We start from the raw sequence: 15145 nt of genomic DNA on the forward strand, positions 1-15145 counted from the left end.
TCTTCTTTATCCTCTCTCTTGTGTACCACTTTCTGACTCGGTCCCTTACTATTCTCCAAAAAAATATCTCATTTTCTTCCACAGATCTTTCATTATTCTTCTCCTTCGTCTCTGCTAGTAGTTCGTTTCATTTCCTTCTTTCTTCTTCATTTCTATTTTTCTTTATGTATATATCCTTGCAATCTTCCGTTTCCTTTAATTTAGTTGTTCTGTACAAAATATCCTCAGCTGCCTTCTGCGATCTTAACTTTATTTTTATTGGCCTGGTTTTTCCTTCTGTGTATGGACCCATCCTGTGGATTTCCTCCACCTCTTCTGAATACTTTGTCGCTCGTCATCATTTAAATTTTTTAGTAGGTCCTTAATTGATTTCAATTCTTCTTTATCTCTTTTAGGCTTATATGTGATCGTCTTTTCCTTCAAACCGAATACTATTACACTCTTCTTCTTGTCTGCAACTTCCCTGACTAGTTCTTCATTTTTCTTTATTATCTTAACCACTTCCTTTTAATTCCTTGTGTGTGTGTGTGTGTGTGTGTGTGTTTGTGTGTGTGAGTATTTTTCGATGTGTGAGTTAAGGGGGGAGAAGTCTGCCTTTGTCTGGTCTTGTAGTCTTCCAGGGAATATTTTGAAGCTTGTTCCCTGCAGCCCTTGTTAAGAGAAGCTGTTTAGGCCCATATTCTCAGATGCTTCAGACTCTCACAACAACTGTTTCCCAAGGCCACAAAGGAGATGAGTCGGGTTCTCATGAGTGTGTTCATGTTCATGGTGCAGAAGCCTTGTCATACTGTCACCAGGCTCATAAAACTACCCCGGGCAATACTAACACAGTCTCCACCAAAGTCTTACCGAATGTGGGTGTGGTTTGAGTTCTGACAGCATCGATTTCTAGATTGGGGTCTTTACTTTCTTATTTGTATGGCATTGTCTCGCTAAGTATGCCCGTGTTGGGGCTTGTGACAGCTTCCCTTGGTCCATTGAAGGTGTCTTGGTGGTGTGATAAATGGTGTTATTATTATTATTATTATTATTATTATTATTATTATTATTATTATTATTATTATTATTATTATTATTATTATTATTATTATTTTTATTGTTATTGTTTTTCTTGTTTTTCTTCTTCATCATCATCTTTTTCTTCTTCTTATTTTTATTGTTATTCTTATTGTTTTCTTTTTCTTTTATTTTTATTTTCATCATCTTGTTCTACTTCTTTTTCTTCATCTTCTACTTCATCTTCTCCTTCTCTTTTTTATTTTTTCTTCTTCTTATCACCACTACTACTATAGTCTGTTTCATTTCATCTGTCCACCAACAAAGCAGGAATTTTGATGGATGTGGCACCCGCGCATTTCTAATTTGTGAATATGTGAAAATCAACTGTTGTGATAGACATTCAAGCTTATATTTCAGTAATATATTTGAATGTTTATGTATACAATAAACAACTCAGTCCTTTGCATCGATAATCTAACATACAAGCACAAGAAAAGACAAGCTTGTATCAAATAACATAGTCACATCATGCTCGAACGATCTATGTTTTTTTTCAAATTCATTGATTGATAGCTCATTTCAGGTATATTAAAAGACATTTGGCTCTGCAAGTGCATATAAATGATATCTTAATAATTTACTGCATGTAAATAATGATTAATAATTGAAATAACATGAAATAGTAAATGATAACTGTTGAATGCGATGTTAAGGTATTTTGAATATTAGACTACCCATGCTGTTTATTACATGCAACACGTCAAAATTCCTAATGTATAGACACATGTAGTGTCGGAGGTCACTTTATGTATCTGAATGAGATGAAATATGGGTATCTTAAAGGCTATACATCGTTTGAGTATGATCAGACTATACTGTTTGATATACAAATTGTTCTTTTGTGTGTTTATATAGTAGATTATCAAAGCAAATCAGCTCGTTTGGGGTACACATAAAAAGACTGGAGTTTTTTTTGTACACACAAACATTCAAATATATCACTGAAAATGTAAAGTTGATCTTCACGCAATCACGAACTAACAATGCACAGATGCCACATCTACGATCACAAGTGGACTGACGGAATGAAACGGACTATACTACTGTTATCATTATTATTATCATTATTGCTATTATTATTACTATTATTATTAATATTATTGTTCAAATCCTCTCCACAGGTCAACAAATTGGAACCGAAAGGGTGGCGAGGGAGCGTGAATTCATCCAAGGTTAGCATCACTTGTCCTTCTTAACCCATCCGCTGCAGTTGGCACAGATTTAGCCTTCACTGGTAGCCTGGTAACATATAGTCCCAGGTCTTTCTCTGCCTCTGTGGTGGATAGTGGAATGTTTACCATGTGGTATTGGTATGCTGGATATCCCCTCCCAAGGTGCAGGACTTTACATTTTTCTTCATTGAATTGTAGCAGCCACTCTTTGTTCCATTCCTGTAGCTTGGCGATGTCTTCTTGTAGGAAATCCGCAGTCAAGGGGTTAAATTGATGCTGTAGTAGTAGGTCATAATATATAATGGACTGCTGCTTCCCCTTATAAAACAGAAGAGACAGGTGGGAGGAGTGCAGTGTTGAGGGCAGTGTTGTTAGTGTTATCATGAGAGGCAAATCCAGGGTCAGCATTACTGGTCCTCCTTGGGGCTGTAGTAGTAGGTCATAATGTAATGGACTGTTTCTTTCCCTCATAAAACAGAAGAGATGTGTGGGGGGAATGCAGTGTTGAGGGCAGTGTTGTTAGTGTTATCATGAGAGACAAATCCAGGGTCAGCATTACTGGTCCTTCCTGGGGCTGTAGTAGTAGGTCATAATGTAATGGACTGTTTCTTTCCCTCATAAAACAGAAGAGATGTGTGGGAGGAATGCATTGTTGAGGGCAGTGTTGTTAGTGTTATCAAGTAGTAGGTCATAATGTAATGGACTGTTTCTTTCCCTTATAAAGCAGAAGAGATGTGTGGGAGGAATGCATTGTTGAGGGCAGTGTTGTTAGTGTTACCATGAGATCCTTCCTGGGGCTGTAGTAGTAGGTCATAATGTAATGGACTGTTTCTTTCCCTCATAAAACAGAAGAGATGTGTGGCAGGAGTGCAGTGTTGAGGGCAGTGTTGTTAGTGTTATCACACTATAGGACAAAATTGGTAAAGAGGATCTGTTTGTTTGTGTAGGGGAATGTCTTAAAGAATAGAACAGACATACAAGGGAAATCCTCTTTTTCTTCATCTGCTTCTTTTTTTCTTCTGCCTCTTCTTGTTTTCTTTTTTTTTTCTCTTTTTTTTCTCTTCATTTCTTATTCTTTTTCTTCATCTTCTTCTGCTTCTTCTTCTGATACTTGTTTTCTTGATTTCTTATTCTTTTTCCTTTTTTTTCTTTTTCTTCTTAATTTTGCTCATGTTGTTCTCATTATTATTGTTGTTGTTGTTCTTCTTTTTGTATGATGTCCTTAATTTCCTTTACAAGGTTCAACAAGCCATTGTCCATATTCTTAAACGTGTTGGGCTCACATTACAACTGTTTCCCAAGGCCACAGAAAAGACTAACCGTGTTTTAGTGGGTGATTTTTCCCGTTCAAGGTGCAACAGTCGGGTAAAACTATCACCAGCGTCATTCTGTATCTGTTTGCCTGTATCTGTCTTCTTAAACGTATCGGGCTCCCTTTACGACTATTTCCCAAGGCCACAGGGAAGATTAACCGGGTTTTAGTGGGTGATTTTTCCCGTTCAAGGTGCAGCAGTCGGGTAAAACTATCACCACCATTATTGTGTATTTGTTTGTCTCTATCTCTGTCTTCTTAAACGTATCGGGCTCCCTTTACGGCTCTTTCCCAAGTCCTCAGATAAGGTTAACCGGGTTTTAGTGGGTGATTTTTCCAGTTCAAGGTGCAGAAGTCGGGTAAAACTATCACCACCATCATTCTATCTCTGTCTTCTTAAATGTATCAGGCTCCCTTTACGACTATTTCCCAAGTCCTCAGATAAGATTAACCGGGTTTTAGTGGGTGATTTTTCCCGTTCAATGTGCAGAAGTCAGGTAAAACTATCACCACCATCATTCTATCTCTGTCTTCTTAAATGAATCGGGCTCCCTTTACGACTGTTTCCCAAGTCCTCAGAGAAGATTAAACAGGTTTTCTTGGGTGATTTTTCCCATTCAAGGTGCAGAAGCCGGGTAAAACTATCACCAGTGTCACAAAACAGTCCATGTAATCCCGACAACTTCTATGAGACCTCCTCCTCCCCCTCCTCCTCATCTTTCTTCATCCTCCTTTCCCTTCTTCCCTTCCCTTCTGTCTTTCATTTCTTTCCTTGTTCCCCTTCTCTTCCCTTCTCTCCCTTTGCTCCTTCTTCCCTTCCTTTCCACACCTCCTTCCTCCTCCTCTCCCTTCATCCTCCTTTCCCTTCTTCCCTTCCCTTCTTTTCATCCCTTCTCATCCCTTTTTTTCATCCCCCAAACCACCACCAGCACCTTCCTCCTCTTCCACCTCTTCACCATACCCTCTAACCTCCTCCTTCACGTTCAACTATTACCAACATTGCATACATTTAAGAAACATTATAAACAGTATTCTTGATCAGTATTGATAAAGCTACCTGTATCTAGTGTATATAAGTAGATTATTATGTTCTATGAGGGTAAATATGTATTATGTAATGATTTTTTTTCTTTTTACATGTGTGTCTATTGACGACTGAACCCAAAAATTACAAGCATGCTGCCCAAAAAGCAAGATTTGCTTTAAATGGGCTGCTTACAAACTAATAAATTCATTTTTCCTTATTATGAAAACCATTTTTTTTGTAAGCATAATAAAGTGTTTCAAGTGTTTCCTTCCCCCCCCTTCAGACCGTCAGCACCTCCTCCTCCTCCTGCCTGGGCCGGAAGTACTCAAGTGCTGTGACTGGTGTGGAACCCGACCCCAGCGACCCCCACGCCCCTTCCCAGGTACACAGTGCTGCCCTTACCACTGTTGTGTGTGTGTGTGTGTGTGTGTGTGTGTGTGTGTGTGTGTGTGTGTGTAATTCACCATGGCCTGATCACGAGTTAGACTTGTAATCACCAACAGGCACCCTCCTGACATGAGTGAGTGCTCTTTATAGTCAATCTATAGGTACTGCCAAGACCTCACCCACCACACACCCCATGTTTTGATGTTCATTCATTCATTCATTTCATCGACGCCTGCTCCTAGGAGCTCCCACCAGGGGATGGCCACGGCAGAAGAGCTTCCAACTTTCTCTATCTAGACACTCCCTCCTTGCCTGCTCAAAGTTTCTCAAAGACCTTTCCCCCCTCTCCCTAACATACTCTTGCACCCTATCCCTCCATTTCACTGGAGGTCGTCCTCTAGCATTCCCTCCCTCTATCTCACTCACATACACCCTTCTGGTCATCTTACTCTCCTCCATTCGCTCCATGTGGCCAAACCACTTTAAAGTCTGTCGCTTCACTTCTTCCACCACTCCACACTTCTTCCCTTCACCCCTGTGACACATTCCAAAACGCTCGTACACACTCTCATTACTCATTCCATCCATTCTACTCACACCACAAGCACTCCTCAAATAACTCATTTCCACTGCCTGCACTCTAGACCTCTGACTTTCATTCCAGGCCCACGTTTCACTTGCATATGTGAGGGTTGGTACTATTATTGTATTTCTCAAATCCCTCTTTACCTCCATGCTCACACTTCTGCCATTCATGATTCGTCCCAAAGACCCTACCACCCTTCTTCCTTGCAATGCCCTTCCTCTTATCTCTCCCTCTGTACCACCATGCTTACACATAACTGATCCAAGGTACTTAAACTCATTGACCTCCTCCATTTCTTCACCATTCAAAATTATTTTGCATTCTTTTTCACATTCAATTCCCACTGGAGTAGGTAGGAAGACACCTACCGAACGGGCGCAAGCCACTCCCGGTGAGGTATATATGGGAGGTGAGAAGGGAGCTGAAGCCCTCCAAAGACCCTTCCCATGTCCTCACTAACCGTTTCCCTATTGTCTCACCAACACCGGAGAGTAGTTCAGCATGCTCTCTAAAGACAGATCCTCTCTTTATCCACACCACACTACATTCACATAACATATACACCTTTTTCCAAAATTCAAAATTCAAAATGGCTCAATAATGCCTGAGTCCCTGCCTGGGACCACAAATTCCCAGGGAGGACTCCCTTCTGGCTGCCGACCCGAGAGGTGTCTTGATAACTCCTCGAACCTCTTTCTTCTCAATTTCTGCAACATTCATGGTCTTCGCTCTAATTTTCATTCTGTGGAACATCATCTCTCCTCCTAAACCTCACCTTCTCTTCCTTACTGAAACACAGGTTTCTGAGGCTACTGACAGCAATCTCTACTCTGTTCCTCCTACTATCTCTATCCTAAATTTCAATCCAAAGCTGGATGTTGCGCCAATGACATCACTGCTCTCGTGCCCACGACCTTGACTCTTCTGAATTTTCCACCATCTGGTTAAGACTTCACTGTCATTCTATTACTAAATACATCTGTGCTGTTTATCTCTCACCTAACTCTACCAACTATGTAAAATTCTTTGACTATTTGAATTCTAAAGTGGAGCACATCTTGACCCACTCTCCCTTCGCTGAAATCTCCATCCTAGGAGATTTCAATGTTCACTCACCAGCTTTGGCTTTCATCCTCTTTCACTGACCATCCTGGTGAACAAGCCTACAACTTTGCTATCCTCAACGACCTAGAGCAGTTGGTCCAGCACCCTACACGTATTCCTGACCGTCTTGGAGATCGGCCCAACATTCTAGACCTCTTCCTTACCTCAAACCCTTCTGCTTATTCTGTCAAACTGTTCTCTCCTCCTCCGATCACAATCTTATTTCTGCATCCTGTCCTATCGCTCCTGTACATCCTCTGACCCACCGAAGAGGCGATGCTTCTGGCATTTTGCTTCAGCTCGGTGGGACGACCTGAGGATGTACTTTCCGATTCCCGTGGAATGATTATTGCTTCCAGGATAGAGACCCTCTGTGTGTGCTCAGCGCATCACAGAGGTGATTGTCTCTGGAATGGAGGCATACATTCTCGTTCTTCTACTCCTCACGCTAAAAAGCCTTGGTTTAATCACGCTTGTTCTCGTGCTGTCAATGATAGAGGTAGCTCACAAAGATACCAGAGCCTTCAAACTAATGCTAATTATGAACTTTACATTTCTGCCCGAAATCGTGCCAAATCTATTCTCCGACTAACCAAAATTCTTTCATTAATAGAAAATGTCAAAACCTTGCTTTCTAACTCTTCCTGTGACTTCTGGCATCTAGCCAAAACATCTCCTCCAACTTCACTTCTTCATCTTTCCCTCCACTCAGTCCTGACGGCAACACTGCCGTCTCATCTATCTCTAAGGCTGAACTCTTCTCTCAAACTTTTTCTAAAACTTCACTCTGGACGATTCTGGGCATATTCCTCCTACTCATCCCCCTCTGACTCCTTTATGCCTGTTATAAAGATTCTTCAAAATGATGTTTTCTATGCCCTCTCTGGCCTCAATCCTCAGAAGGCTTATGGACCTGATGGAGTGCCTCCTATTGTCCTTAAAAACTGTGCCTCCGTGCTGTCACCCTGCCTGGTCAAACTCTTTCGCCTCTGCCTGTCAACATCTACCTTTCCTTCTTGCTGGAAGTATGTCTTCATACAGCCTGTACCTAAGAAGGGTGACCGCTCCAATCCCTCAAACTACCGTCCTATTGCTTTACTTTCTTGTCTATCTAAAGCTTTTGACTCAAGCCTTACCCGTAAGAGTCAACAGCACCGTTCCACGTCTGACCTTCTATCTGATCGCCAGTATGGGTTCCGCAAGGGGCGTTCGACTGGTGATCTCCTAGCCTTCTTAACTGACTCTTGGTCATCCTCTCTTACCCGTTTCGGTGAAACTTTTGCTATTAGCTGGACATATCAAAAGCTTTTGATAGGGTCTGGCACAAATCTTTGCTTTCTAAACTACCCTCCTACGGTTTCTATCCTTCTCTCTGTACCTTTATCTCCAGTTTCCTTTCTGACCGTTCTATTTCTGCCGTGGTAGACGGTCACTGTTCTTCCCTAAATCTATTAACAGTGGTGTCCCACAGGGTTCTGTCCTATCTCACTCTTTTCTGTTGTTCATTGATGATCTTCTTTCCAAAACGAACTGTCCTATCCATTCCTACGCCGATGATTCCACTCTGCATTATTAAACTTCTTTAATAGAAGACCCACCCTTCAGGAACTTAACGACTCAAGGCTGGAGGCTGCAGAACGCTTAGCCTTAGACCTTACTATTATTTCCGATTGGGGCAAGAAGAACCTGGTGTCCTTCAACGCCTCAAAAACACAGTTTCTCCACCTATCCACTCGACACAATCTTCCAAACAACTATCCCCTATTCTTTGACAACACCCAGCTATCACCTTCCTCAACACTAAACATCCTCGGTCTATCCTTAACTCAAAATCTCAACTGGAAACTTCATATCTCATCTCTTACTAAATCAGCTTCCTCGAGGCTGGGCGTTCTGTACCGTCTCCGCCAGTTCTTCTCCCCTGCACAGTTGCTGTCCATATACAGGGGCCTTGTCCGCCTCGTATGGAGTATGCATCTCATGTGGGGGCTCACCCACACAGCTCTTCTGGACAGAGTGGAGGCAAAGGCTCTTCGTCTCATCAGCTCTCCTCCTCATACTGATAGTCTTCTACCTCTTAAATTCCGCCGCAATGTTGCCTCTCTTTCTATCTTCTATCGATATTTCCACGCTGACTGCTCTTCTGAACTTGCTAACTGCATGCACTCGACTTTCTACTCATGCTCATCCCTATACTGTCCAAACCCTTATGCAAGAGTTAACCAGCATCTTCACTCTTTCATCCTCACGCTGGTAAACTCTGGAACAATCTTCCTTCATCTGTATTTCCTGCCTGACTTGAACTCTTTCAAGGAGGTATCAGGACACCTCTATCTTTCGCCACCTCTTTAGTTTTTTTAGGAGCAAGAGAAGCGGGCTTTTTTTTTTATTAATTTTTATTTTTTTGTTCCATTGAGCTGTCTCCCTTAAAAAAAAAAAAAAAACTGGGCATACAATATCTACAACCTCACTTCTACTTCGCTCACAAACCATCACTTTACTTTTGTTGACATTTACTTTCAGCTTTCTCCTTTTACAGACACTATCAAAAACACTGACCAAATTTTGTAGGTCACTTTCATTTTCTGCAATGAGCACTGTGTCATCAGCAAACAGTATCGAATTCAGTGCCCACTTCCTTCCCTCATCGAACAGTCTTACTCCAACTTCTCCAACTTTGCCCTTCATTTCTCTAATAACACCATCCACATAAACAATGAACAACCATGGTGACATGACACACCCTTGTCTTAAGCCCACTTTTATCTCAAAATGTTCACTTGTTTCTCCAGTAATTTTGACACCTGCAGATGCATCCTCATAGAAAGACTTTATTGCACTAATCAGTTTTCCTCCCACACCATAAATCTTTAAAACATCCCACAATGCAATCCAATCGACTCTGTCATAAGCTTTTTCCAAATCCATGAAGGCAGCGTATAGTTTCTTTCCTTTTGCTATTATTTTTTCTACTACCATCCTGAAGGAAAATATCTGATCCACACATCCCCTTCCCTTCCTGAAGCCTCCTTGTTCTTCAATGATTTTCTCTTCTGTAAGTCTTTGCACCCTCTCTGTTATGACTTTTCCATATACCTTTCTGGGTATACTCAGGAGACTTATGCCTCTATAGCTCCCACATTCCCCTCTCCTGCCCTTCCTCTTTTGTAAACTGGGACAATGATGCCCCCCCCCCGGCTACTTCACATATCTTGACCATCCATTTAACAACTACATCTCCTCCACACTTCTGCTGTGATTCCATCAATTCCTGCTGCCTTTCCATTTTTAATCTTTTTATTGCCTGATTTACTTCTTGATATGTTATAGTTCTTTCTTTATATACTCCTCCTCTACCTCTACTCAAAACTGCTGCTGTTACAGCTGCTGGACGTCCATCCTCAAAATTCATTAAGTTTTTGAAATATTCTCTCCATCTCTCTTTCACAGCTTCCCCGTCTTTCAACATCTTTCCATTCTCATCCATAACTTCATTTATTATACTTGGGGAGATATTTTCTGCATTTCTTTCGTTTTTTACTTCTTTCCAATATGATTTCCTGTTCCCTTTATATTTTTCACTTAGTCTTTTTCCAAAGTCTTCATCAACTCTCTTCTTACTTTCTTTTATTGCTTGTTTTAATAATTTCATTTTGCATTGTCTATATTTCTTTTCCTTTCCCTTTTTACTTGTTCAGCCACATTTCTTTGTTGAGTTTTCTTAAAAAGTTCCCTTTTCTCTTTTACTATCCTCCTTATCTCTTCTGTCCACCATGAATTTCCTTTTCTTTTTCCATCTCTCACCACTTTCATCCCTAACACTTTTTCTGTTGTAGTTACCATTATTTCTTTAAATGTTCCAAAGACTTTTTCAATATTTGTATTATCTTTCACACTTTCCCATTTTTCACTTAAGGCCTCTGCCATTTCACGGTTATACTCATCTTTTATTTCTTTTCCTGTAACTTTTCTATCTTCAGTATTTCCTGTTTTACTTCACCTTTCTTTCCAAACACCCACTTTTCTCTCAGCTTTAACTTTGCCAGCACTGCAAGATGGTCAGATCCATCGAACATTCCTCTTACTACCTTCGCGTCACAAATATCTTTTCTAAGCCTTTCATCTACTGCCACATAATCAATCAATCCTTTTGCCTCATTATCTTCTCCCCTCCTCCATGTGTATCGGTGGATATTCTTGTGCTGAAAGAAGGTGTTCGCTAGGAACATTCCCCTCTCAGCACAGACATCCACCAGGCACTCTCCATTTTCATTCTTCCCAGGTATCCCCCATTTTCCCACCACATCCATCACACATTCATCACCCACTTTAGCATTCATATCTCCCATCGTAGTAAGTTTCCTTTCTTTCTCAAAGCTCTTCAAACATGCATTCACTTCCTCCCAAAAAGCTTCCCTTTCTCTCAGTCCTTTTTTACTTTTCACATTCACTGGTGCATAAATACACACTCATGCATACTTTACTAAACCTACTTTTCCTTTCACCACACAATTCTTGATCCCTTCCAACCATAATCAGTCACACCATTCCACACTCTTTCAGACATCACAATAGCACATCTTCCTTACTCCTGCCTCTATACTTCTCATCTATCCCCGTCCATACAACCCCCCCAGGCACACCCTCCCACGTACCCTCTACCATCACTCACACCAGTTCCTCGAATATGTGTTTCACTCACTCCCAACACATCCACTCTACCATTTACAAAATGTTCAGTCATCACTCTCCTCTTTTCCTCACCACCTAAACCATTCACATTTATAGACACCAGTCTCATACATTCCTTTCTCTTCTGCCGCCCTCTGGCCATCGCTCCTGCCTCTAAAAACTCGATAAAAGTATTAGAGGCCACCAGTGGGTGGCCAGTCCAATGTAGTGTTATGGAGACTTGCTCCTTGTCCAGGCTAAAAGGATTAAAACAAAGCAGCTGATGGTCGCTGCCCCCCTCCCCTTTGGTTCTACCCCGCAGGGTATAGTAACGGTGCGCACCACGTGAAGGTGAGGATGGGGTAGGCTACCTTCCCAGTCAGAGGGTAGCCGTATTGCTCCTTTCCCAATACCCTAAACAAGGGAGCTGTACGCATAGGCAGCAAAACGCACCTCGGATGAACCTCATTGGTTATGATACTACCACTGTGCATGTTATGATGATGTTATTGTGTTAGAATGTGCTATGGGAAGAGAAGGGATAAATAGGAAAGAGAAGGAAGGAATGAAAGGCAGGGAAGAAGGGAGAGAAGGAGGAAGGAGGTGTGGGAAAACTGTCATTTATTTAAGCCACAAGAGACTGTTAAAGCATTTCATTTTTGTGTTAAATTTTGCCTTCCTCTTCATTTTGGATCCCTAACATAATTGCTGTGCCCTAAACCCTGCCTGTCTCTCACCCCCCCAGGAGAATGGCCTTTCCGACCCCATCCCATCCTCCCAGGTCACCCAGTCCAGCACAGCGTCATCCAGGAGGCAGAGGAAAGGCTCCGCCGTGGCCATGATGTGCGACTTGGATGATGAGATGATTGAGCAAGGTGAGGTGAGCGACACTTTTCTCCCTCTAAGGCAGTGTGGTTTTACTTAGTGTCCTCCTGTGGTGTTGGATGCTGTATGGTGTTGAGGAGGTGACTAAGGAAGGTGTTGAACTAAAGCTGCATCACCGGCCTCAACACCATCTCAGCGACACTCCACTCTTCTCCCTCTAGGACAGTGTGGTTTTACTTAATGCATCTTCCTCCTGTGGTGTCAGCTGCTCCCTTTTTCCTTCTCTCCCTTTTTCCTTCAATTATTCCCCTCCTTCCCTTTCTCTCTTCACCCTCTTCCTTACCCTCTCTTCCCTAACTCCATTTTCCTTCCCTTTTTTCTTTCTCCTCCTTCTTCCCTCAATTATTTCCCTCCTTTCCTTGCTCTCTTTCTCATCCTCTTCCTTGCCTTTTCTTCTCTAGCTTCCTTTTCCTTCCTGTTTTCTTTCTTTCCCTCCCTTTTGTTTCATTTATTTTCCTCCCTTTTATCTATTTATCTTCTTCCTCATTCTTTCTTCCACCCTCACTTTTATCTTTCTCTTCCCTCCTATCCTCTCCTCATCTATCATTCCCCTCCTTCCTTCCCCTCCCATCTCCTTTATCAATCTTCTCCTTTACCTCTTCCTTGCTTCCTTCCTTCATTCATTCATTCACTTCTTTCTCCCTTCCTTCCTTCCTTCCTTCCCTCCACCCAGTAGCTATTGTCATACCCCCCTTCTCTCACCCTCCTCCTCCTCCTCCTCCCCTTCCCTTCTCTCTTCCCCCTTTACCTGCCTTCCTATTTAGCTCTGGGGGGTGAGGGGAAGGAGGTGGAGGGAGGTGCTAGTAGTCTGGGAGGGATGGGAGGAGGTGGAGGGAGGTGCTAGTAGTCAGGGAGGGATGGGAGGAGGTGGAGGGAGGTGTGCTTAGTAGTCTCTGGGGAGGGAGAGGAGAGGAGGGGAGGTGCTATCTGGGGAGGGGAAGGAGGTGGAGGGAGGTGCTAGTAGTCAGGGAGGGATGGGAGGAGGTGGAGGGAGGTGCTGGGGCAGGGCAGCATGGCAACAGCTGAGTTCTTGCTGCATGACGTCTTGGAGCAAGTCGAGGAAAAAGCAACCTTAAGGGACACATAGTCTTAGAAAGCATATGAAGTTGCATATTTTTGGCTGTAAATTTTACACAATAAAGTAGACCATAATCTAACATCTCTGGCAAAGTTTGAGCATCATTGACCAAAAACTTTTTTTTTTTGGGGGGGGGGGATTTTTTGACCGAATTTGAGTTCTAAATAACTTTTTTATATATGGGTTTTCAGCTTTTATGTTCATTGGACAATGTAAAGTAACCTCAGTGCTAACATTTGGCCAATATGTGTTGCCAATGTTTTGTTTCCATATATATAATAATATTTTTTTATTACGTAACCAAACAAATCGCTGTTTCGGTGTAAATTATATGAAAAAAAATATTCTATGGCACTTAGAAGAGTTTTGTCTTGATGGAAATATAGTCTTACCATTAATGTATTGAGTGAACTTATCCAGTTGGAAATGTCTTTTATAGGCTATCAGAAATTTAACCAAAAATGCCAATAACTTACATTTTGAGAAATCATAGTTTGTACATTTCGTTACCATAATATGTTTGATATGCTATTTCTGGAATGTATTTTTTATTCTACAGATATTTCTGAGTTATGGTACCTGGTCCCTCCTTTTCAAAGGATATTGTACAGTCGATGGTGTGGGTATCATGGGGCACCACCCCACTCATTGGAGATAGGTTTTTACTCAGAAGCCTCCAGGCTTATAATGTTTTTCTGCTGCCTTGCTGGCTTGTTTTCTTGTCTTTTTCTTCTTCCTCTTGTCGTTCTTGGTTCTGCTTGTCCTCTTTTCCTTCCGCTCAAGAGAATCTGTGAAGTTGGAGGACCTCTTGAACCCAAGCAAGGTCAGGAGGTTGGCTTGACTGTGCCCAAAGTTATGCTCCAGGATTGTGACCTGGGACACAAAGACAATCCTATGTAGGCCACAGAATTTGTCTTTTGAAGCCTTCCTCCAGACCTCTCCGTGTAGACTCTCATTTCTGTTCTATGTCCTCCCCTTCAGGCACTTCTCCAGCAGCTCTGGTCTTGTGAGGTCACGGTACACCGTCCTGATGAGGCTGAGGTTGTCGTATGATATGTGGGACAAGTAAATCCTCTTGTCAGTGTGTGGTGCTGGTCTCTCCCCTTGTGCCAGGCTTCTCTGCACCCAGCACCATGAGGACTGACTCTTGGGGCACAGCCCATGTTATTCATTTTTGGTGGCAGTGTGGTGATAATAGCTGGCCATTATCACTGACCTCATGCTACCAACAGTCTCATGCTTGTCTCTGACAGCCTTTGTGTAGTAAGACGAGAGCTTGTCAATAACTTCGTCAGTCAGCTGCTTTGCAGCTACATATATCGAAAAACTGCCTAAAAATCATATAAATAACGTAATAAACACATAACACCTTGGGTCTAAAGCACGGTCACGCACCACTCTAGGCCTGAGATAGTGTCAGATAATGACTAATTTCCAGTGGAAACGCATCGTACTGCTAAGATATTTTAAAACAGTTATCCATGAAGATAGACCAAAGTAGAAATGCGAAAAACAGAAAATTGAATTTTAGGGGGATATTTCCTATTCTTGGCTCAAATGTGCCCCTTAACTTCCCCTAAACCTATCAACAGTGGTGTTCCACAGGGCTCTGTCCTATCACCCACTCTCTTCCTGTTATTCATCAATGATCTTCTTTCCATAACAAACTGTCCTGTCCTTTCATACGCCGACGACTCCACTCTGCATTATTCAACTTCTTTCAATAGAAGACCCTCTCAACAGGAAGTACACAACTCCAGACTGGAGGCTGCAGAACGCTTAACCTCAGACCTTGCTATCATTTCCGATTGGGGCAGAAGGAACCTTGTGTCCTTCAATGCCTCAAAAACTCAATTTCTCCACC

The 15145-nt window shown here is 42.2% G+C and overlaps 1 protein-coding gene across 1 annotated transcript in view; it reads left to right on the plus strand.

Annotated features, from left to right (window-relative positions):
- The window catches only part of LOC127005267 (uncharacterized), a 67062-nt gene extending 52728 nt beyond the window's left edge, over positions 1–14334 (plus strand). The window contains exons 9-12 of the mRNA XM_050874060.1: positions 2181–2231; positions 4854–4952; positions 12064–12198; positions 14263–14334. Coding sequence (XP_050730017.1) covers positions 2181–2231; positions 4854–4952; positions 12064–12198; positions 14263–14334 — 357 coding nt within the window. The remainder of the gene's footprint in view (positions 1–2180; positions 2232–4853; positions 4953–12063; positions 12199–14262) is intronic.
- The last annotated feature ends 811 nt before the right edge of the window (positions 14335–15145 follow it).

This window comes from Eriocheir sinensis, chromosome 29 (genome assembly GCF_024679095.1).
Source record: "Eriocheir sinensis breed Jianghai 21 chromosome 29, ASM2467909v1, whole genome shotgun sequence".
Classification (NCBI taxonomy): domain Eukaryota; kingdom Metazoa; phylum Arthropoda; class Malacostraca; order Decapoda; family Varunidae; genus Eriocheir; species Eriocheir sinensis.